General features: G+C 33.6%; 2 protein-coding genes across 2 annotated transcripts; both read right to left on the reverse strand.

The window, feature by feature from the left end:
* Positions 1-4651: 4651 nt before the first annotated feature.
* LOC142526462 (NAD-capped RNA hydrolase DXO1) lies at positions 4652-11789 on the reverse strand. The gene is given in 15 exon segments (XM_075630880.1): positions 4652-4916; positions 4986-5049; positions 5316-5400; positions 5530-5576; positions 6508-6561; positions 6645-6861; positions 7901-8025; positions 8168-8191; positions 8278-8357; positions 8984-9062; positions 9149-9214; positions 9828-9941; positions 9943-10058; positions 10888-11472; positions 11547-11789. Coding segments are annotated over 14 exon segments (1617 nt in total). The 5' UTR covers positions 11318-11472; positions 11547-11789; the 3' UTR covers positions 4652-4800.
* Positions 11790-14822: 3033 nt separating this feature from the next.
* LOC142526029 (uncharacterized) lies at positions 14823-15702 on the reverse strand. The gene is made up of 2 exons (XM_075630303.1): positions 15383-15702; positions 14823-15308 (listed from the first exon to the last, which is right to left on the reverse strand). Exons 1-2 carry the CDS (start codon positions 15560-15562, stop codon positions 14823-14825), a joined length of 666 nt encoding a protein of 221 aa, XP_075486418.1. The 5' UTR covers positions 15563-15702.
* Positions 15703-25067: the final 9365 nt, after the last annotated feature.

Consider the following 25067-nt stretch of genomic DNA (forward strand, 5'->3'; position numbering starts at 1 on the left):
CTCTGACCTTTCTCGATATGTGCAGGTGAAATGAGATTCATTTCATTTGAATCCACCGCCTCATCTTTTATTTTATTATTTATTTTATTTTAATTTTTATTTTTATTTTTTTAATATTATATTATATTATAAATAATATAATATAATATATAATATAATATTTAACATTTTAACACCGGTATATCTCTTTGTACCAGTCAAACGACCAAATTTTTCAAAACTCAAAACATGAAACTTCTACATCTTTGAGTTTTCTACGTTATATCCAAATTTCAAATAATTTGGACTTCATATGACCAACATATGTCATATTTCATTCTTTAAAAATCATTAATTATTTAGTAATCTCATATTACTAAATCAACAACTTGTGATATTACTTCAGGCATTACAAATATCATTGTGTTTATGTGAAAAGATCAAATAAAAATTTTGTAATTATATATCTTTACATCGATGACATATTGTTAGCTTGAAATAACAAGGAGTATAATGAAATCATTAAGAAGTGGTTGCCCTCAAATTTTGAAATGAAGGACATGGGTAAGGTAGATTATTCTAGGTGTTAGAATTCATAGAGATCGTTCTAAAAGACAGCTTGCATTGTCTTAAGAATCTTATATTAAAAAGGTTCTAGAGCGATTTAGAATGTCAAATTGCAAACCCATTTATACTATCGTGTCCAAAGGTGAAAGTTAAGTTGTGAAATGTGCCCAAACACTTCTGAAGAAATGCAAGAGATGTCTTGAGTATCATATAATAGTGTAGTTGCGAGTTTGATGTACGTAATGATGTGTACTAATCTCGATATTTGTTATGCCATAGGTCTAGTAAGAAGATATCAATCTAACGCATGAAGAAGACCTGAAGTGCAGTTAAAAGCATTCTAAGATACCTAAAAGGCAATACATATTATTTCCTTTGTTGTCAAGAAAGATATTAAACACTTCAATGATACACAGATGTTGACTGGGATAGTGATTTAGACGAGTATAAATCCACATCTGGATATGCTTTCTTGCTAAATGATGGATGTATATTGTGGAGAAACAAGAAGCAAACATGTATATCTCTATCCGCAATAGAAGCGGAATTTGTGGCATGTGCTTCTGCATTACAATGAGGTGTCTGATTGAGAAGATTCCGGAGTCATTTGGTTGTAGTAAGCAATCCAATGGGAGCTGTAACAGTTTATTGCTATAATCAATCACTAATTGCTTACACAAAAGATCCTAAATACCATGGAAAATCCAAACATATCAACACAAAGTACAACTTCATCAGATATATTGTTTAAATGAATGAGGTGGTTTTAAAATACATGCCTATGCAAATGATGGTGTCCGATCTTTTTACTAAGCCAATACCAATATATATTTTTATAGATTATGTTAAATCTCTTGGACTACGTAGGATGCGATTGTAACTGAATCCATATATATGTAATAAATACATTGTGCTCATAATTATAATAATGTTTCATTATGTGTTATGTGTATATATTTAATTTCATGAATTATTTATCTGCATATTAAGGTATAGTCTGACAAGTTGAGATTGGCTCTCTCACATGAGCAATCTCGCCTTTGATGCTAGGAAACATGTAGAGATGAGATAGTATTGATTTTGTAGTGAACAAATCTATACAAATGTTTCCTTGGTCATGAATTACCAAGATGAGATTACTTCATTAAATTTTTTATTGTACTTGAAATGGATTTTCCCACAATTCATTAAACTTGTCTGATAGTTAGATTAGAGTTTTCGTTATATTGATATATGTTGGAGGATAAACGAGAAAAAAACTCAAGTTAAGTGTTGAGACACACTTGAATTAAGATATGTATAATGTAAATATATTTTTTGACATGTGCTTCCAAATAGAAGAAGAAGCACATCGTAACACGTATTCATATCACGCGTGCTGAGATGACCATTTGTATAATAAGTAGTCGAGTCTCATATTATTGTGTGAGATCCATAGATTTATATACAAACCTAATCTTATACACTTAGGCATAGTTTGGTACACATGATAGGATAAACATGTGATATATAATATAATGATAAGTTAAGGATAAATAAGATGTAGGATATTATATTTAATGTTTGGTATGATTTTAATAAGAGTGATTAAATTTATATATTAGATTGTAATGACAAAATTAACCCTTATCATAATAAATTTTATAATTTCAAAGTTGTTGCTTGAGTTCATATTTTTTATCTGTTCATGCGCCGATAGTGCTTGCATGATTTATTTATTTTTACCTAATTTTATATATTATATAATTTGATAATTGAGCACTTGATTTTGTGACTCAAGTCAAATATCAATTTTTAAGGTTAATCGAGTGATACTAATAATTTTATTGATATTTATAAAAATTATTTATATAATTATCTCGAATTCATTTATATAATTATCATATTATATAATATATAAAAATAAATAAAAATATTTATTTGATTTTAATTTCTACATACTAGCATATATTTATAAATTGAGGGCTTTAAGTCATTTGTGGTGTATTTTATTATTAAATTAAAATTATCACACCTAATAGAAGGGACATTTTATCCTTCTAAAAAATTATTTATCAAGGGCCAATGATATTATACTGGACTTTTTAAAAAGTACCAAACAATGAGATAAGGAGGATTATTTATCAATTCATCCATTATCCCATGTACCAAACTATACCTTAAGACTTTCAATTGTTTCTTTAATTTTATTTTAATGATTCTATTTTAGCATGCTACTAATATCTATAATGATTCTGTAAGCGATACATGTCTAAGAAAGCAGTTAAAAATAAACATTGAAAGATTACAGCGGAAATAAGATTTATTTTGACATTTTTTTTGTATTCACAAGCCGGTTAATTATGTTTAACTTAGTTGTTGGAATAATATTGAATATAGATAAATATTTTGAATCGAGTATGTTCCTATTATTCTTTGTTTGTGACAAAAAATACGTTGATTACTGTGATAAAATAAATCTGAGATATAGCGAGCTGAATGTCCTCATAATATTTTGAATTGAGTTGCTCTATATCATTATCCGACGAATTCGAGTTAGATTTCCGTCGATTTGGCACATTCAACAATTTTAAACTATTAATTCAATAATCATCAATATAAAGGCATAAATTTTCTCCAGACATTGTCCTTAAATAATCACTCGGTTCCATTTTTAGAGGGAATCGATTTACCAACAAGTTACCGCATTAAAAAAATTTACAAATTGAACCCATATTTTTTCTTAAATTCGAATCAACCAAAATAAGGTAAAAACTTGTGTGAGACGGTCTCACGGGTCGTATTTTATGAGACGAATCTTTTATTTCGATCATCCATGAAAAAATATTATTTTTTATGCTAAAAGTATTAATTTTTATTGTGAATATCGGTAGGATTGACCCGTCTCACAGATAAAGATTCGTGAGACCATCTCACAAGAGACCTACTCCCAAATAATCAATGTCCTTTTAAAAAAAATAACCAAAAATAATAATTTAAATTAGCTATTAAAAAAATGTGTACAGTTTATTGAACAAATTAATTTTACAAAAAAAATAAATTATCAAATTTACTTGATTTCAAAACAGGTCTCCATAGAAAAAAATTCAAAAATTATATTATACTTATTAAAACTTTGGTTTACCTATTAAAATTTTTTAAAAAAACAAAACCAAATTGAATATTTATTTATATCCTTTTAAACCGATGTCTATGAACTACGTAAGATCAAGGTTCTAAAAAGTGACGCGTGATGAATTGCCATTCTCAAGCTTCAAGCTTTACAACGAAAGATTAAGCGTGATTTTAGTTTGATTGTAATTTTAATTATGTCAAATAATTAATAAATTAAATAATAATTAGACATAAAATTTTTAAAAATAAATGCCCAAATTTACAAATTTTCAGGTTATCACTTATCAAACACATAATTATAAAGATAACAAATTGTGTTGAATAAAACTTTTATAGGTCATTGTTGGGTCAAATGACATCTGTTGCGAAGTGAAGGCTTTGAAAAAATTTATTTTAATGCATTTGGCTTTTTTTTATAAAAAATTATATCATAAATATTAAATATTTAACATAAAACATTTAAAAAATAATTAATTTTATCCAAAAAAATTGAATTTCTTTATGTTTTCACATTAAATACGCTTAATCATATGATCAATCAAAAATTTAACGTTTTTACTCAACACTTTTTTCATGCTTTTTTAAAACGCTATTTAGTAATATATAGTGGTTATTTACCTCACTTTTGTACTTTATACATTTGATATTTACCTCCCATTCAAGTATAAAAATTATAAAGTACCAAAAGGAACAAGTGTCAAATACAAGAATTGCATTTTCCACAGTAAGTGTTATAAACATTTCAGATTAATGAATTTTATTTCTTATTTCAAAAAACAAAATCGAATTTACCAATGAACAAGGATAAATTGAATAATATTTTTAAAAATATATTAATAATATTGTTATTTCATTCCAATTAAAAGGGTAATTTTGTTAAATGTTAATAATAATAATAATAATAATAGAATAAAAAGATAAAAACTTTTTGAAGCACAAATAACACTCCCTAATTCGAGATGTGATTCATCTGCACACGTGAGACAAAAGATAACCAGAAAGCTAAGCGTAATATTGTTATTTCATTCCATGTTTGATGCATGAAAATTTACCCTGTATTAACTTAATGGGTATGCGGCTCGAGTTCGAATTGAAATTTTATCGACCCCGAAATTTGCAGATTTCTGAATAAATATTGTTTCAGTGAGTGTGTCCTAGCTGATCAACATGGTTGGGGATAACATCTGGGCAAGACTGAGCTTGAAGAAGCTCCAACCGAGTAAAAGGCGCAGCAAATTGCAATATGTAGTCTTCATCTGCAGACACAAAAAAAATGTTAGCCTTTCTATCTAATTTCGATTTGCCAAATTCCATCAGTTTCTTACTTTCTTTAACTGTTCCATAAAGCCAGCATAACACCTCATCAGCAAACGCCAGACAAACGCCTCCCTGCAATCAAAATGAGGGCTCTAAATAACCAATCAAATTAAAGCTGGTTTTATGCATTCCCTGTTGATCAAACTAAATAGCATTTCCATTAATTAATTAAATAAAATCTTCAACAAGACCATGTCAAATGCTGCACTGAAATGGCGTGAAACACCATTTTATATATAGCTCCCATGAGGAGCACCATTTTACGTTATATTGTTTAAAATAAATATATTTATTTTTAAAAATTATAACCAAGTTAATAAATGGAGTTGTCAAAGTACCTGCCAGTAGTTTTTCATCTTTACTCTCTGTGTTATATCTTTGGTTCTTAGTCGTTCCGTACGAACAAGTCGCCCACCATCATCCCTGTATAAAAGGCGCCAAACCAAATGTATGATTAAACCAAGGTAAAAGGAAAATCGAGAAGTGTTCAGTTTATCAGATAGTGAAAGCTAAAACGAATAAGAGCTAAAATGAATAAGCCAGAGATTATACCTGAATCCAATCACAATATATGGTACACCGGCAAGGAAAGACTGAATCTGCATCCCAACTAGCAATGTTACAATTTATAACAGGTAACGAGTGACTTGAATTTCAGAATACAATGCACACCATTTTCACCCAGAGTAAAACTCAACAAGAACGAGTCAGAAAATGAAAAATGATCATAACAGCAAACAGGGAAACTTGCAAGGCTCACAAGACTGATTTCAAGTAAGGCATTGTTCTTCATGTATTCTAAAAGTATAACGGTCAGTCACACAACAGAGCTAAAAAAACATATCTTTATATGTTGATATTTTGTTTCCTCTCAAAGGTAGGACGACAATCTTAATTTACCTAGCACAAGATCACTATCAACAAATTCCATCACCATATTTCTTGTGCGATCTTACAGAGTACTGAAAGGCCTACGCTGCACAAAATCTTGGAGATAAAATGTGAACTTCAGGAAAATTCATTTTCAACTGCTCACTATAATTTGAAAAAAGAAAACTTCTATATTGATATAAAAAAAAACGTCACATGTGAAAACTCGAATTGTCATCTTAAAGACTGACTCGGGTTGATACAAACTCGGACAAAGCATACACGTGGTTCAGTTTCAGAAACAACTCACAATCTAGGATAATAGTTCCCTTTCAAAATAACAAGGAGTCTCACGCTTTTAGCTTCCTTTGATTCAAAACTGGGGTTCCCCTTTCTCAAATTCCAGCAAAAAAACGTGGTTCTAAAACCAAATAATATTTGGACAGAAAAATTTACCTCAAACTCCATCAAATAAGTAAATATTTTCAGGTCTAACCTGGGTTATTCAAAGCAACGTAAAGATACAAGAATTCATGAATGTGCAATCAACAATATGGAGGAAACCAGAAACAGAAATAAAAAGTATGAGACAAATAATTATCCAGTCTTTCTTAATGCATGTAGACAGGTATCCAAAGGAAACTTTGCACTGAAAATTACCCAGAACTTGAGCAATTTCTCCCTCTCGTATCTTTCCTCGGTATGATAATCCAACTGTATAAGCACAAAAAGCGTTTAAAATTCCAAATTGGGTTGATAAAGAAGAGAGTACAAAATAATTTAACAGGCATGCCAACCTCACGACTTGTTTTTAGTTCAACATAAAATCTTCTACCCTCGTCAGTTGAATCGCAACAGTCCATTTCGGCACCCATCAATATTCGATGTGCTCCTAATTTGGTTTTAATCACAGAGCAGTATTCGACATTACTGTCGACGTGCTGAATCCCATCACCATCAGCTCTTCTCGGATCCTCAGTCGCAAGAGTCTCAAAACAATACCCCCAATAACATCTGTCATTAGAAAAAAGTGATCAAAGATAATGGAAATGAACTTAGACACTGATATAACTATACAACATAAAAGGGACAGAGACAAAAGTGCACAACTAAAATACTCAATTTTTACAATAATTTTTTACGACACATTAAGAGTTCACGTGGAAATAAAACTACAGTTACTTGTTTCCATTTGATATACGCGTAAATCCAGTCATTCATCCTAATAGCATTTCCTATTGAGAATGCTGATTAAGAACCACGGCACCAATGACCTTATCAAGAACATTGCTTTTGAACCCAAATTTTTTACTTTTCAGCTTAGTGAAAGAAAAAATAATTGGTCAATGCCAACTTCAAATTTAAGTCAGCGTTTTTATGTAAAAGGTACAAGTCGATGCATGTGATAAGGGTGTTCTTTATCTGACAAAAAGTGAGAGTAAAATATGTGTAATATGAAGTACTGATGTGTTTGTATTATATTTGGGCAGAAGACATTTTATTCAGTTGGGACCTAAGGGGTGAGAAGCAAAAACATGTTTGTTTTTATGTAAAAGGTACAGGCCTATGCATCTAGGGGCAATTTTTCAGAAACTTATCTGGGAAAAAGTGATATGGGTGTTCTTTATCTGACAAAGAGAGCGTAAAATATGTGTGTAACATGGAGTACTAATGTGTTTATATTATGTTTGGGCAGAAGACATTTTATTTAGTTGGGACTTGGGACATAGGGGATGAGAAACAAAAACATGTTCGCAATTTATACAGGAGGACATGGTCGTAGGAAGAGGCTTAAAGAACATAATATTAACCACACAGACAACCTTGAATTTATATAACCTTTAAAACATCGCCACCGCCCGACAACAATAAAACAAGATCATAGCTGAATGATCATGTATCAAACTACGAAGCAAATAATCCAGAATTACGTAAACAACCAGACCATATGCAAATTCTGAGCCACTTTTTCCATTCCCCATGCCAGATAGAAAAAGGATCAAGCCCCAAAGTAGAAGGCATTTAGAATATATTCATAAATATATTCTTGTACCTCCGACGGTCCAGTTCACTTTGCGGCCTTTCTGGTAATTTATGTACATCAAGATAGACGACTCCTTTTCTCTTATGCACTCCCATTTCCCAAGGCTCGTGTCTGATATAAGCAGTAGCCAGTATCTAGAAACGATATATTGAAAGATTACCAGAATATGATCGTGGATAATATAATTATATCTTTTATTCACTTGATGCGTAAACATTGAAACATAATCTCAATAAAAACGGCATCCATCATACGAACAACCAGAGAATCAGATACCTTGTTGAGGTTATTTCGATATGTCTACAACAGAAGTGGGAAAAAAAGTTATTAACTGTGTAGAAACATATTCTTGAGCACAATAAAGCAGATTATGAGCATAATCTTACCACGAAGTGCATGTTATGAAGGGATATGCTTTTATTTCTTATGCAAGCAAGAAGGTCTCCAAATCCTCGAGAACCCAAATCTGGCAAGCAAGCAAATAATTCACGGCACACCACATTTGATATTCATAAACTCAATTCAAATTAACAAAAAATCGTGGATACGGTGTTCTAAAACTCGGGCTAGGCGGCCGCTCGCCAGCCCGCACCGGAAAGTTGCTGGCGGCCAGCCCAGGTGCCCTTGGTCTAGGCGAGCCTAGGTAGGCCTAGGCATTTAGAGTTTTTTTGGGAATTATTTTTGGGCTTTTTATTTTTGAAAAAGTCCAATTAAACCAAAACATCACAAGCCAATTATAACCACGATTTGTTGGTTTGTGCTTGTCCTAACACACAACTCTCGTCTTCTTTGTCTGTTTACTTTTGCACACATAAGATAATCGAAGAGGCCTAAATGTAATTTTTTTCTCTATTTTGATTTATCTCGCATTCTCTATTATCTTAACCCGTCTTCAGCAGAAGAAGTAGGAGGAATGAATCAGGTGTCAATTGAATTTTAACAAAGTTTGGGTTGAAATTTATTCCAAGAACCATTACAAGTCTCTTGATATCGTCGGCGCCAGACCAGCGCCTAGAGCCTAGGTGGAGACTAGGCGCCTGACTAGCGCCTAGCGAATTTTAGAACCTTGCGCGGATGTAAGATGCACCATACCTTGCTTCTCAATGAATGTATCAAAACCATCGTTGAGGTCAGTTCCAATATCTTCAGTGATAAGCCGCTTAAACAACCTCTGGCAATGAGATATAGTAAGATAGATCAGAAGGAGATAATCCAAAAAGGTAAGGGTACTCTAAGGAAAAGGAAATAAAGGCTCACCAAACTGCGATCGTCAAAGTAGACATCTCCACCTTCAACACGGCTATAGCAAGCAAGTTCACATGGCTACTTGTTAAAATACACATCAATGAGAATGGATCAGAAACAAAAAATCAAACTTCATTTACCACAACACGTGCATGATTCAATGCTCAGTCCATGCCTTCCACACTCTTACCTTTTCAAGAGGATCAAAAATAGAGAGAATAACATCGAGGATGATGGTAAAATTAAGTTATATGTTCTTCTATGGATGTGCTTTTAGACAATTGAGGGGTAAATGTCATGCTGAAAATGTGGAACTTAATCAAGAATGAAAATGTAGAATTTCTTCAAGCAGTGGAGTGTTTCGGGATCTTGCAGCCTAAACTGACTTCACCAAAGATGTCTATGTCTAACAGGATTTTACCAATGATTAGACAATTGAGTGAGCTAGGTAAAGTCATAAAATAGTGGCAGCACTCTATTGATCCAACCACCAGAATGTCAGCCAATACCAACAAAAACAATATGCTCCTCACGAGGAACATAAGATGAACAACGCATGCATCTTCACAAATATATGAAATACTACAGCATGAAATTTACTCAAAACTACAAGGAGTTATCTAAAAACAATACAAGGGTGCTTTGTATTCGTGAGACTTTGGCAGCTCTAAAGATATTAGTTAACCATTACCTCCTGAAAGGCAATGCATTTTCTGGCCAAGGTTTCTTCACTCTTTGAAAATTTCAACTCAGAGACAAAGCGTTCATCACGAGGGGGGTTAAAGAAATTGGGACCATGACCATAATTTTGTCCTTTGTGGATAAGGTCCAGGTCGGGGAAGAATCCCTCTATCATTTTGCCAACGGCCACGCCCAAAACCACCTCTTGTGTGATTGTTTGTATTACGTATGGCAGGTAAGACTGAGTACACAAGACAAGAATGAGAAAATAAATTTAAAAAAAACGACAAATATTCCATATAAACCATTGTAGACAGCCTGCTCAAATCTACAACAGAATAGTGTACTCGCATATAATTTAACCTATTAGAATCACTTCTCATTTGGTATTTTCTCTGGACATCAATGTAAGTTCAAAGACACTGTTTTGAGATAAAAACCATTTGAATAGTAGCCAAAGGAACCAAAAAGTATAAAAATAGTTCCAGATTTTTCTAAGTCACTGGTCAAAAATCAGTCTTCAATCGCTAACTAATAAAATCAACAAGAATAAATTCAGAAATAATTTCCTATTATTTCCATGTATCTTTATTTTCAAGTTAACAGATCATAACACTATGATTATTTTCCCTTCTATGTTATGTGCAAAGCTGTGTCTTTAAAAAGACTTACATAGTAGTATGTACTTCGATTGATACAGATACCCCCAACAACTCTTGCTTATGAGAAACAAAAACAAAAAAGCAGATCACACACTTCAAAAATTTCCAAGTTCTAAAATTGATATAACAATTTGGTTGGGGATACTGATATCCTCAAAACGTAGCAAAATTAGAAAAGAAAATGAAATACGCTGGCAGAAACCAAAAAGGTATACGAAATGGAATATCCCTTAATACGTAGGAAATCCAAATAAAACAGTCCAAAAAATACTCAAAACCCATGACAGCTCAAAACCGGATTAACAATTAAAATCATCAGCCAATTTAGAAAGATTACACTACAAATTTCAAAAGCCTGAACAAAAATTGAAGATCAAGAAACAAAAGAATCTATTTTAAGCAAATTACCAGGAACAGGGTAAGGACTTTTGGAGGGGGTTTTAGCGTAATCCTCATTGTCATCGCCAAAAAGATCCTTACTCTCCTCCTCAACTTCATCGACCCCTTTACCATAGTAATGATTGTTACTATCATTATTGTAATTATTGTAAGAAGTAAATCCCACTTCCCCTGCATCATGACTATCTTGTCCTTGTTCTTCTCCATCACTGTTGCTGCTGCTGCTCTGACTTGAGGACGATGATGACGCTGAGGAAGACGCAGATGAAGAACGCCCCGATGATGAGGAGGAAGAGTGAGCAGATGATGAGGAAGAGCTTTGCTTTTGTTGCTGCCCTCTATCATCTTGTTCTTCTTCATTGTGATTCGAGTCATTGTTATTCCCTTCTTCATCTGAAGATTCTCCGAACAAGTTCATTGCTTGCTCTGCAAAATCCATTTTTGTTGTTCTCTTCAAACACGACAAACCCAGAGCAGCGTCTCTCTCCTAGTATCTCCTATGTCAATCTTTCCAGCTCCCTCAAATCTTCACTTTACCAACAGATATAACGTAATTCCTCAGCCAGCGCAAACCCTAGCTCCAGTTTCTCAAACCTGTTTGATGTTTTACCATAAATTCTAATCACAGATTTTTTGGTATAAATAGAAAAACTTCAAGCAATAAATACCTTAGCCGATCAGCTGATATCGGAACTACGCAACGGAACTAAAATAACGGAACTGCGGCACAAAATTAATTGAGAATTTCGACCGGAAATAAAATTGCCGCAGCATATGAATTTTTTTATGATTTCGTTAAGCGATAGAGCGTCATGTGTATCAGTGCATTTGGGAAGACCAAACTCAGATTTCTTTCGAAACCCTAATTTTCAGCTTCACTTGCAACTTGGTAACTTGCAACTGATTTGTACTGCGTTCGACAAGAGTGATGGTATAAGTAAATTAGTAGTAAAAAATGAGATAGATGAATTGATATTATGGTCGGATAAATAACTTTATGATCGATAAGATTTTAAAATGATGAATTATTTTTTAAATTTTAATATAGTGATCTAAATGTCCTCATTGATATTTAAATATCTATTCTTAAAATAATTAGATAATTAAATATTTAAATTTACAATATCGATATAATAAAAATAACAAAGATATATGTAGTAAAAATAAATAGGAGTGTAGGCATTAAAATAGTAGTAAATTTTGTAAATAGTTGGGTACAAATTTGACCCACGAGATTTTCTTCCTCAACCCAAAGCCTAACCTTTTCGTCCTCTGTCTTTGGGGGAATCTCATTCCGATTTATGATTTCATCATCGTTGCTTCGCAAAGTTGGTTGGACGGAGGACGACTGAGAAGGTGAATTTCTTGCAGACTAACTGCTGAAATGTTTTGTGCATACCTGTATTTCATTTTTCTTCCACCAATTATAGGTCTCATACGATTTTAGGTTATTTTTTGTTGTGTAACGGAGTCCTTGCCGTGCATCGTATTGTTTGTGTTCGTTCATCGGGCATTCGAAGGTTGTGAACGTGTTGTCCGGATTGCATACCAACGTCCGTGAAGATTATCAGCTACTTGTAAAACATAGTTAATCGAAGAGATGAGGATGTCTTCTAATTCTATTATCTTCTCTATGTTAATCTGAACATATTACCAGTCCAACGGATTGTTTGGACTCCATTAAATGTTCTGTATAATAGTTTGTGGTTTTGTGTAGTTAATTATTGTTGATTTGTTCAAACGAATTCGTTGTACGTATATATTTAATAAACTTGTACCCGGGTTTGTGCTGAAACATCTTTGAATGCAGCCTAAAACCTATGTTGTTTTTGTTGGAAGAAAAACTGGTGTATATGACAAGTGGTCTGAAGCAAACTCCGAAGTTTATAGATTTCATGGGGCTTGTTTCAAAGGGTACGAGAGTAGGAAAGAGGCCGAGGAAGCATATGATAGTTATTTGAGAACAAAGTCTTTTCAAACTTCATGCTCGCAGCCTAATATGTCCACTTCAAACCCGAATGCTACTGGTGACAATGAACGTAAGGCTTGTAAGAAAGTAGGTGATTTAGTGAAGGCTATATCAGAGTTAACTCGTGAAAATCACAATCTAGTGAAGAGAATGGAGAAGAACTACGAAGAGATAGCTATGTTGTTGGAGCAAATGGAACTGAGGGAGGAGTAAAAGATGACTTCTGATTAGGAAGTTTACTTTTTTCTTAGTATTTCCACGTAAGTATGTGTGGTACAAATTTTCTTATTTTCTTCAATGTGTGAGTTACATATTTTGTATACAAATAATATTTAAGTGTGTCATGCATTCTCCTGTTGTGTTTTGACGTTGTAAGGAGATTTGATTTCAGTGTGTACTTTGTTTATGGTTCTACAAACATTTCACTGAACATCAGCTTCAGTTTGTGTTATATTCCTTCCTTCATAGTTGTATGTCTATGAATCCGTTCCTGTCGTGTTGATTAATTGAAATATATCCTACAACTTTGTACTTAATTGTTGTGAAACTTCGATAATGCAGTATATTAATTTATTTTACGTTTTATTTTTTGCAAAGTAGTGGTGAAAGTGTATGTATTAAATCCCCTGTGCGGCAAGAGGTGTAGCAGCATGTAGACTTTGACCGAGAACTACGATTATGGTTGGTTTGTAAACATTATTATTAAATGTAAATTTTTGACCAAGCTATTTATGGCCAATATCTATCACCCTGGGACCCTTCATTAAAATCTGATTTGCATATCTTCTTTGGAGTTGACCTACGTTTCTGTAAAATTGAGGGAACAGGTTGAAAGCCTAGTAATTACTACAATCAGTTGGGTAAGTTTATGGTACATTAAATGTCTACCTTCAAATACCTCATGCAACTGTTGCACGTATGTACATACCATCCAAAATCTTTTGTATGTCTGATCACTTGTCAAAACATGTCGGTTACTTTTAACTTTGGTTCTGAAGGGATTGATCTGTGTTCCGACGATGAAACCAAAAAGAATCAGAAAGGTGAGAAGTGTGAAGCGAAATGTCTGGGTGTTAAAATGCTTGAACCTGCCTCTGATTTACCCAACAAGAGGAAGAGAATGAAGTTATGTCACCCAACAATGGAGCTAAAGCTGGTCTGTAAAAAAGAAGATGACACCGACAAAGTCCAAGTTCATCGTGGTAACAAAGATGACCATTGCAAGATAAAATCGACCGGCCCGGGCGAATCGGCCATCCTCGTAATTGACCTCACCACTGAGCCAAGTGGGTAGCAGGTTTAAGAGTAGAAAAAGTTTCGTTCTTTCCCCACTCTATTGAATCCATTATATAGTACTAACCCTTTTGACACCATGTTAGTAGACTAGGCACGTTGGTAGTACTGTCTCCAACGGTGGGGAAGATCAAACTTTGTACCAATATTTTGTGAATGAAAGTTGAAAATTAATCAGAAAGGATCGTTATTAGCCTAAAAATTCATTTAATTTCTTTTGTGCGCTTGTTGTTCATTTTCTCTCCTTAACGTCGTAATCGCACAATCCACATTGAACCATTGCATTATTCTTCATTCTATGTTGTGTCCACGGTTGCATTAATGTTGAGGATAATAAAAAGCTATCACAATTTCATTACGTACCAATCTGATGAACAAAAGTGACCACAACTGCATAACATGTGTGAGAACGTTCAACTACAGATACAACTTTTTACAATACTTAAATGTACTCACCCATTACATATACTAAGTTTGAACAAAACACATACCCAAAACAAGATCTCGTTCAATGCCCTTGATAAAGACTAAAGGCATAGAGGTGTTACATGTACGATTCACAATGATTCATCTTCGCAAAAAACACATCTTCTTCACCCATTATTGTCCGGCCAAAAGCCTATTCACCAAACAAATCTTGCCATGATGACCTAATCATTGAAACAAAGCCAAGTCGTGGTTGTTAAAACAACAACTTAGCAGCAAGCACTTGCTCGTCCTCTGAAAGATGAGTCATCCCGTCCAACGCACTCAACACCTCATCTTGTGCATCTGAAAGCTTGTCCTCTAAATCAAGTTTTTTGATCAAATCTGTCATTGTGGTTCTCGTTAAGTCGGCAAGGTTTTTGATGGCTTCAACTATGGTCTGTTCGTCGTCAGTAGCTTTCTTCTTTTTCTTAGTCTTCGAAGTTACACATTTCTTAGGTTTTGATGATGGCGTATTCGTATCAGATTTAGAGTCTCCTGCGTCGTCAAGTGTGTTAAATTCAGGTGTGTCGGCAAGCCACGCAGCAGTAGGTAGTTCATTATCTATGTTGAGGACCTCATGAAGTGCATTCTCGAAATTGGTTGCTCGCTCACCTGTAGCACGATCATTTCCAAATATCTCACACCAGTCATTGTAATGTGTCCACTGCTTTTGTCTCATTGAACGTAACGTTGGGTCGGTCTACGACAAAAACAAGAATTAAACAAGAAAACTCAACTATGTAATCAATATTAACTAAACTCTCTAAACAATACCTTCATGATTGCCTCCCATGTCTCGTCCGTGACATCAGTTGTGTTATTGGAATCATTCCAACCCACACCACTTTTGCTTAGTAAGGTAACTAAAGCACTATATGTTTTCTTCCACACGTGGATCTTCGAATTGATATGTGGATTTCCACGTAAGCTATTCCCGAGGATAGATTCCCGCATTGCATTCTCCAACAAATTTAAATATCCAGCCTTAAATCAATTCTCACTTTTCCATCCCTTCGTTATAACATCTTTCAGTGCTTGGATTAGAACTTCTTCTTCTCGAGCATTCCAACTACGTCGTGTCTTGTCTTGTTTGTTGCTCCTATCGACAACGCTTGCGAACAATGCTCCACTATCCATATACAGTGGTTTGAGTTGTTTCTCTGCCTCCGTACAAAAAACAACATACTTCAACTGTGTCATACTGCGTGACGAAGTAAAGACATACGGAAATATGAAGCAAACTATGGTGGCAAAACTGGAGTGAACAATTTCATAAAAGCAAACATTACATGCACAAAAGTGAATAATGTCAGAACCTTGTAACTTTTAACATAACAAAATCAATACAAAGAAATTGAAAGTACAGTCTTGATTAACTCAAATGAAATACAAGCGAGTTAATTGTTCATGTTCTACATCGACATTGCAAACTCGTCTCTCCAAGCATCCCACCAAATTAAAGACTCCAAACTATTAATGTAAGCATATTGTGTGTCATTAACCGGGCTCCCAACATACTCTTCTACATTGTCCATTGGATCTTCATCCATTTGAGCTCGTATGAAATTGTGTAATAGAATGCAAGCCAAAATTATATGGTTCTGAACTTTTAGTGGGTAAAACGAAGGATTTCGAAGGATTGCCCATCTTTTTTTCAACAAACTAAATGCTCTTTCAATTACGTTCCGAGCTTGAGAGTGTCTCCAATTGAACAACTCCTTGTAATCTTGTGGCCCGCAGGCACGATTGCCCCAAGCATCACGATGATACCTAACACGGCGATACGGAGTCAAGATGTGGGGACCCGGACTCTAACTCAATTATCTTTGGGATTAATTGGATCTTTGCTAGAAAATGTGGGTCAAAATTTTGCTTTTAATATCAAAACAATTGTATATAATTCATATACAAGCAACATCTTTATTTTATTTCAACAAAAGCAAGTACATGTCTTGTTTCCTTACATCATTATACAAACTAGTGTTTAGAACACATTACATATCAAATGTAAACACTCCTAACTCATCTGCTACGCCCGAAATCTCCACGCTATCTCAATCTCTCATCTTTGTCTCGACCCTGATCCTGTCCCATTTGTTGTCATGCACACATACAGACACAACAACAGCCGGATACTCTGGTGAGAACGAATCCCAGTATAAAACATGTATACATGCATGTCATGCAATTTCATACAAAATCATAACACATAATTCAGTAATTATGACACATTAGTGAATACAGATAAAACAATTCGACTCTTACTCTTTAACTCGACTCATATCTAAGTCTAGGGATCCCGGTGTGAATAAGACGTAACAAGTCTCCCACCTACTCTCCCAATCGTGGTGGCGGTACGTCTTATTCCTAGACTTCGGTCCTGTCTGTATCTAATATCTACAATCGGAGTCGATCTTCTCTTGTGCCTCGATACCACCAAACGTCTAGAAACTTGGCATATCTTCCAATGACTCTCCTATCTCAGTACATGTATATAAATCAATATAAAATACAAACATAACAAGTATGTGATTTTGGGAAACTCAAACCGAATCTGATTCGAGTTATTCTTCCCGAATCGACATCGAATTATACCTTTCGTTGTACAGTCTTTGTTGTAGTCATAGTCTCTATGTTGAAGCTTGTCAAGACTAATCTGAAATGACAATGTTGAGATGCATTCTATCAATCTTCAACTCAATTCAATACATGTACGTATCAATATTCAATATCGATATATTTTGACGGCATAACGGCATAGTTTCTCGATACCAATCAACTCAAATATCAATACTCATAATTCTCATCAACATCAATCCACAAGACTCAAACTCTGTATAATTTCATACACACATATGCTGCAAAATCGTAGTATTCGCATACGATATCATTTCTTCGATCCAGTTTCAAATATACATTCACAATACTCATAAGAACACATAATCTCAATCATATCAAAATTTCTCCAATCTCTCAACTTCAAAACATGAAAGAAAGTATTGAAACTTACACCTTTCGTAGCCCTAGATGAAAGGAGCATAAACCCGAAATCGGAATGAAAATCTAGTGTCTAAATCTTGAGTAATCCCAATTCAAAGCTATGAAGAACTTGAAGACTTTCTGAAATTCTTCTCGGTGGTCTGGTGTTGAAACAATGAAGAATGAAGGAGAATACATATATGCATGAGGAAGATATGTGGCTTAATTCTCATTCTGCACGTCGCATTGCAGGTGCGCTGGTTTTTCACCGCGGGTGCGCTAAGCTCACGGCATCCCATCCAATTTTCCATAATAAGCGACCGCGGGTGCGCTCTATTTTGTACCGCGGGTGCGTTGGCCCTACTGTAGCATCAATGACTCTACTGCCCAACCACCGCAGGTGCGGTACAGATTGCAGTGCGGGTGCGGTGGGTCTTGCATTTCGGAATCTAACTTACTGCCACTACACCGTGGGTGCAGTAGAAGCTAGGGTGCGGGTGTGGTCTCCCTTCTATACAACACTTCATAATTTCATTTAACCAACCTACAATCTCGGGCATTACACAAGAAACCCTCAACATTTGCATATCCATTATCACATAGATAATAACAACCTGCATTTTGATAACAGTAATAATTATGATTTTGAAAAATCTTTGTAACCAACTCATTGGTTGGAAATCTTGCTACAAAACGAACAAAGAAAACGAATGTTCAGAAATATAGAAAAAACCTCGTGGAATTCTCAATGAATCATCCCGGCTTAGCGCATCTCGTAAAACTCGAGCATCTGCCGCGGATCCCTCCCAGCCCGTCAGAGCGTATATGAAATTCATATTGCGGTCACATACAGCCAACACATTGACCGCAATAATACCTTTTCGATTTCTGTATCTTGCTTTATCTCGGCAAGGGACATGTACACCGATATGGGCTCCATCCAATGCGCCGAGGCAACCCTGCAAGCAATGTGTAAATAACCTTTATATCATCGAACCACATAGTAAAGAAACAAGACTTCGACAAATAACGATCCAAATGAGGTATTACCTTAAAACACCTCCATGTTTCATTTCTACAATCTTCATCGACAGGAGACAGCTTCACAAGGAGTAGTGGATGTAACTTTAGCAACGATTTAAGAACATCATGAAAATGAGCACTAACTGTCTGTCCACTACGTATGTAATCATGCCAGCTACACGATTCTTTTTATGATGCGCCAATATAGACAAGAACATGGCCACTTTCTCTTCGACTCGTACGTATCTTGAGCCAGCTAACCCGCCTACGTTTGTTAACAAATAACAGAGTCGTGCAAACGCACTTTGATTCATCCTCAAATTTGTCACACATTGGATATCTCCGACTTCAATAATCCTATGCAAATTGCTCAATTGAGCATTGACCCTTTCGATCATGCTGTAAGAAGCAGCTTGTCTTCGACGGACACGACGGGTGATTGAGACCATTCGTGTATGATCTCGTATTAGGAGACATAACATCACAAAAGAGCGACAGAACATATGGTAGATCAGCAGAAAGATTACAAGTTTACTACAGTGCTCCATGTTGTCAGTAAACTCAACAGAAAACTGGAAATTTATGTGTGATTAACAAACAAATGCCAGGAACATCGTAAACTGACAAATGTGATTTAAGGGATACGCTATTAAAGGACATGGATGTTAACCAAAATAGACAATGCAAAATTGTATTTCAATTTTCAGTTAGCAAAAATTCCATACATTTTCGGTAAAGAAATGAAAATTTCAAAATAAAATTCTACTTACAAAAAGTAGACTTACGAACTATCATTTACGTTGAGATTACTACAGAAAAGAAAGGAAATTACTTTCTTCCACTCTCGTAAAGAAATGCCGAAAACGTAGCTTCAAAACTTCTGGGGGAAATTCACAACTAACCCAACCTCACTTCCGTAGCATAGCAGAAGCTTCCATACGGTCGGAGATAGAACAAAATTAAACGAAAAATAAGCAGTAATCATTATCATTTCACAAATAAGAAGCGGAAAAATGAAGTCTTCGCCCAAAAAAACACATACAACATTTACCTACACACACGGATGCTTACAAAACGGCTACAGAAGACAGAGAAGTACTTCACCCTTCAACAGTTTCGAAGCCTGAAGAAATAAGAAAGGACGCCATTAAAGAGTGATGAGAAGAATTTGGTGTTTTTGGTTGGTGAGTTAAATGGTAAATTGGGTAGGGGTCGGATAAATATGTACTCCTGTTCATTTCAGGATTGTGTATACCACCAAAAAATTGGGACTAATGTCTTTTCTTTTCATGCCAGTACAGTGTCTCTATCACGGGCTTGGAGTTATCAATTGTGAACTAAAAAAACATAGGATAATATATTAGTCCTTCCTTAATCCTACAATAATCAATCCTAACAAACGATGCCTAGGATGGAAGCATAACAATTAGGATATCTATACTATCTTCGATCATAAAATCTATTTTATCGTAAATTTTATATAAAAATAATATGATTTTGTATCAAATACAACATACATCTCCAACCCATTTACTTCAAATCTTATGCCAAAAAAAATATTCTCAAAATATTCCTTTTATTTTATAATATTAATTATTATATTAAATATTTTTAATTATGATTATTGTTTTATTAATTATTGTTTTATTATTAATAAATTTAAATTAAATTATATTAATAAATTTAAATTAAATTTAAATAATATAAATTAAATTATATATATGAATTAATATATGAAAAATATTTAAATTGAAAAATATGAATACAAATTCAAACATAATACATATACAATTTCAAATACAATAAGAATACAACTTCAAACATTTGAATGACTATATTCATCCCACAAATGATCAATTAAAGTATTTCGTAATGCAAAGTGAGCATATCTGTCTTTTATTCTTTTATATCGACTGGGAAATTCTTGAAATTTGATATACTCATCAACAGTCATTTCTACGTCCGGAGTTGGTTCTTCTCTCGCATCTTGAATGGGTGCACATAGGTCACGTTCATCTTCGATAATCATATTGTGTATTATGATACATGATTTCATTGTCATGTAAATGATGTTTCTTCCAACCATGTGCTGGATATGTCATAATTGCAAATCGTGATTGAAGAACACCAAATGTGTGTTCCACGTCTTTTCTACAAGATGCTTGTTTCATTGCAAAATATTTCTTTTTCGGACCCCTTGGATCATGAATACTTTGCACAATAGTTGACCATTTCGGATAAATACCATCATCTAAATAATATCACACAACATATTCTTTTTGTCCAATTCTATAATGAGCACTAGAAGCAATATCTTGTGCAAGATTGGAGAATAGATCGGACGCCTCCAAAACATTTATGTAATTATTGGATCCGGACATACCAAAATATGCACGTCATATCCAAATATCGTAATCAATTATTGCTTATAAAATGATTGTTGGAGAACCACTACGACCTGCATATTGATCCGCCCAAGCCGTGGGACAATTTTTCCACTTCCACTGCATACAGTCGAGACTTCTCAATATCCCCGAGAATCCTTGTTGTTTACCAATATACAGTAGTCTGGCAACATCATTGAATGTAGGTGATCTCGAGTATTGTTCCGCAAAAACTTCCACTATAGCCCGACAAAACCGTTGCATACACTCAATTGCAGTAGATTCTCCAATTTTGATATATTCATCAATAGCATCCGCAGATAAAGCATATGCTAGAATTCGCAACGCGGCTGTCATTTTTTGAATTGTCGATAGACCAAGCCGCCCCACACCATCATTTCGTTGTGTGAAATAAGCATTGTGATTCTTTATCGCATCAACGATACAAAGGAACGAATTTCGGGACATTCGAAATCGTCTTCGAAACATTGCTTCATTATATGTTGGATTCTCAGCAAAGTAATCATTGAACAAATTACGATCGACGATTTCCCGATCATGATGGATGACTACGTGACCTATAATTGAACCTTTGTGTGTTACTTGCTCTTGTTGGACGTTGTACGCAACAACCAACTCTTGCTCTTGAGCTATAACATTTAAAATTGTTTTCTTTTGTTTTAAAAATGCTCAACAATATTCATACAATCGTTTTGTGTTTCATCTTCATTTTACAATAATGAAAATGAGCTAGAAGACAATACATGAGATTAAAAATGAGAATTCATTTTCAAGATAGTGAGAATGTAAAATGTATGGTGTGGGAAAATATGATAATTCGATCACATTATATAATAGTTGTTAAGGATGTGACATTTAGATGTATTACATTCCTATCTACATCAGGAGCGTTGGATTAGATTTCCTATCTAGATTATTATTGTTGGGTTGATTACATTCCGATCTACATGAGCACCGTTTGATTAGATTTCCTATTTAGATCATATCCATTGGAAGGATTACATTCATATCTACATCAGGACCGTAGAATTAGATTTACTATCTAGATCATGACAGTTTGATTAGATTCCAATCATGTCTATAAAAGGAGTGTTAGATCAAATTACATGTAATCTTGAACCTTCGATGAGATTACAATCTTATCGTCTTTTCAGTATACATAAATTATATCCGGATCATAAAATCATTACACATACAATCTCAATCTTATTATCATTTTCCAAGTAAGCTAATGACATCCAATGCTAGAACTACTTCTTACAGCGTTGAAGAAGACATGATTATATATCATGTATATCTTGACATAACACAAAAATCATATCATAGGTATCAACCAATCCAAAGACCAGTTTTGGACTCGTGTCGAAGAAGCTTACAACATCACCAAACCAAACTCTCTACAATTACGTAACAAAAGATCACTGCAGTGTCGCATGAAAGTTGTGCTCCGTCGCATTGGAAGATCAAGAGGATGCATTCGCCAAATTGAAACTCTCAAATCCATTGGTGCATCTGAAGAGGATATTGTAAGTATTTTTTATATAGATTATTTTCTTTACTAGTTTAAACTCTTATACGAGTCGTGTATTTTTGTGCAGTTCAATCGAACAAAAGATCTGTTCATGCAAGATTCTAATTATAGTAAAGAATTCAAATTTGATAATGTGTGACCTATTATGAAAGATAGTGAAAAATTCTCCAGTTACATCAATCCATCGAGTCCAGTACCTAAAATTCATGTCACAAAATTGGATTCGTCACAGTCAGAAACTCAGACACGAGAGACTCCAATATCAGGTTTTCCTGGATTGCATTCATATTCAATTAATTTAAACAGTGATGAAAATGCAGGTGTCACTTAATCCGAGCGACCTATTGGAGTTTAAAAAAAAACTAAATCAAAGAGAGAAAAAAAGACGACAACATTTCAGAATTATTATCTACGATGAAACAAGGACATCACAATCTTATGAATATATTAGAAAAGGACTCTAGTGAACTTCAACACGTTATGTTATTCAAATGCTAAAATAGCAAAATGATGAATTCAAATTGGAAAATCAACAAAATAAAATTGAAACTCAGCAACAAGAAATGACATTGGCTGCCCTTCAAGAGGATAATAGAGTTTTGTACATGGATTTAAGCATAATTGACGATCCATAAATGCGTGAAATAGTTCGAATTGAACGAGCAAAAATAATGCAAAAAAGAGAAAGACACGAACAACAAGATGTTGACACGTTTGGAAAATATTTGGGTGATTTTGGAGGATCCGGATCAAATTTACCAGATTATTGATTATCTAGTTTGTCTATCTTCTAAATATATTTTTATTTCGATTATTATCTTTTTATTTGCATTTGTATTTGAATTATATGTTTCGAGTTGCATTTGTATTTCAATTATCTTTTTCAATCTGTTTATGAATTGTATTTTTATATTATTTTTTTACATTTATATTAAATTATATTAATTATAACTCATTAAATCAAATTAGTCCTCGATTATTAATAATTAATATAAATAAATAAATATTTTAAAAATCAATAATTATTATTTTTATATTTTTATGATTAAATATCTAATGATTAAAATAATAAAATAGATATTATACTATTTATTAAAATAATATTTATAATTTTTAACACAAATATTTATAATAAAAATAATTTTTTTTTTAAAAAGGACCTCTACGTTAAATTTGGCTCAGAGGAATGGGGCTGCACTATTTTGGAAAAATAGCGCAGCCCCATTGGAGGAATATTCGTTGCAGCTAAATGATATAAAACACCATTTTGGTGCAGCCTTGGAGATGACCTTAGCGTCGGTATTTGGCGGGTCGGGTATTTTTGTAAAATTTCGGGTTCTTGTCATTACCTGAAGCCAAAATATGGAGGCAGGTTGGTGTCGGGTAGGCCAGACTAATTTTTATATTTATTTTTGATTTTTTGAATATAATATATTCAACCATTTTCATTTCTCACTCCCATTTTCTTTCTTCGTACTATATAATAGCTAATGTTTCAAATCATCATCGATTCAATCTCACTCCATGGTTAAATCATCACTCACGACCATTTGCATCCATATCTCTCTCGATCTTGAGTCCAAACTCTGAAACACAGAAGCAAACGAGACACACAAACCAACCGTCCAACACTTTGCATATCTAAATCTGGAATATCATGGCAACTGTTAAGCATTTGTTGATTCTTACACTGTTTTTTTATAGTTTGTTTAATATGTGATATGCCTTATCAAAGCATTCGGGAACGCAACCCATATACTAGGAATGCAAATAGTTTCTGTTTTTTTGTTGTTTTAGACAATGAAATAAGTCCTGTACTTAATTTTAAATATGTAATAAAAGTACATTTTTTTATTTAAGCCTAAAATTTTGGTCACTTATTGGTTGAATTTTTTGGGTACTCGAAAGTCGGGTAATTTTTTTCGGATAAGGTTCGGATAGTAAAAATGCTACCCGATTTTTTGAGTACTCGATCTTAAGGATGACAATAAGTCGGTTCAAACCTAGTCTCAGAACTCCGATTAGACATGTGTACAAGCTAGTCTGGGCTGATTTTGGTATTTTATGAATATATTCCCCCCTTATTATATCTACACATTTATATAAGTATACATGTATATTATTAATAACACAATTATATTCTTAATTATTTTGTATAATCAATAAATTAATCCTTAATTTTAGTTCATAATATTTTAGGATTGATATAATCATATGCCATTATGACCATTATTAGTTGAATATAAATTAATATATTTTAATTTGTGATAATATTTTTTGTTTTAAGCATAAATTATCAAATTATAAAAATATAAGTATTAAAATCACAAATTTGGTGGAGTAAAACTATTGATATAATTATTGCTATTATGATCATTATTAGTTGAATATGAATTAATATATTTTAATTTTTGATAATATTTTTTATTTTAAGCATAAATGCATAAATTATCAAATTATATAAAAAAATAAGTATTAAAATCACAAATTTCGTGGAGTAAAACTTTTGTGTTGAATCAAA

Source organism: Primulina tabacum, chromosome 15 (assembly GCF_025594145.1).
Source record: "Primulina tabacum isolate GXHZ01 chromosome 15, ASM2559414v2, whole genome shotgun sequence".
In the NCBI taxonomy this organism is placed as follows: Eukaryota; Viridiplantae; Streptophyta; class Magnoliopsida; order Lamiales; family Gesneriaceae; genus Primulina; species Primulina tabacum.

What these genes read in the sequence shown, in the direction of transcription:
- LOC142526029 (XM_075630303.1), bottom strand. Translation starts at nt 15,562, where the DNA reads ATGCGGGAATCTATCCTCGGGAATAGCTTACGTGGAAATCCACATATC. An exon ending in CATGGGAGGCAATCATGAAG is followed by an intron (nt 15,309 to 15,382) that starts GTATTGTTTAGA and finishes TTTTTGTCGTAG; the next exon opens with ACCGACCCAACGTTACGTTC.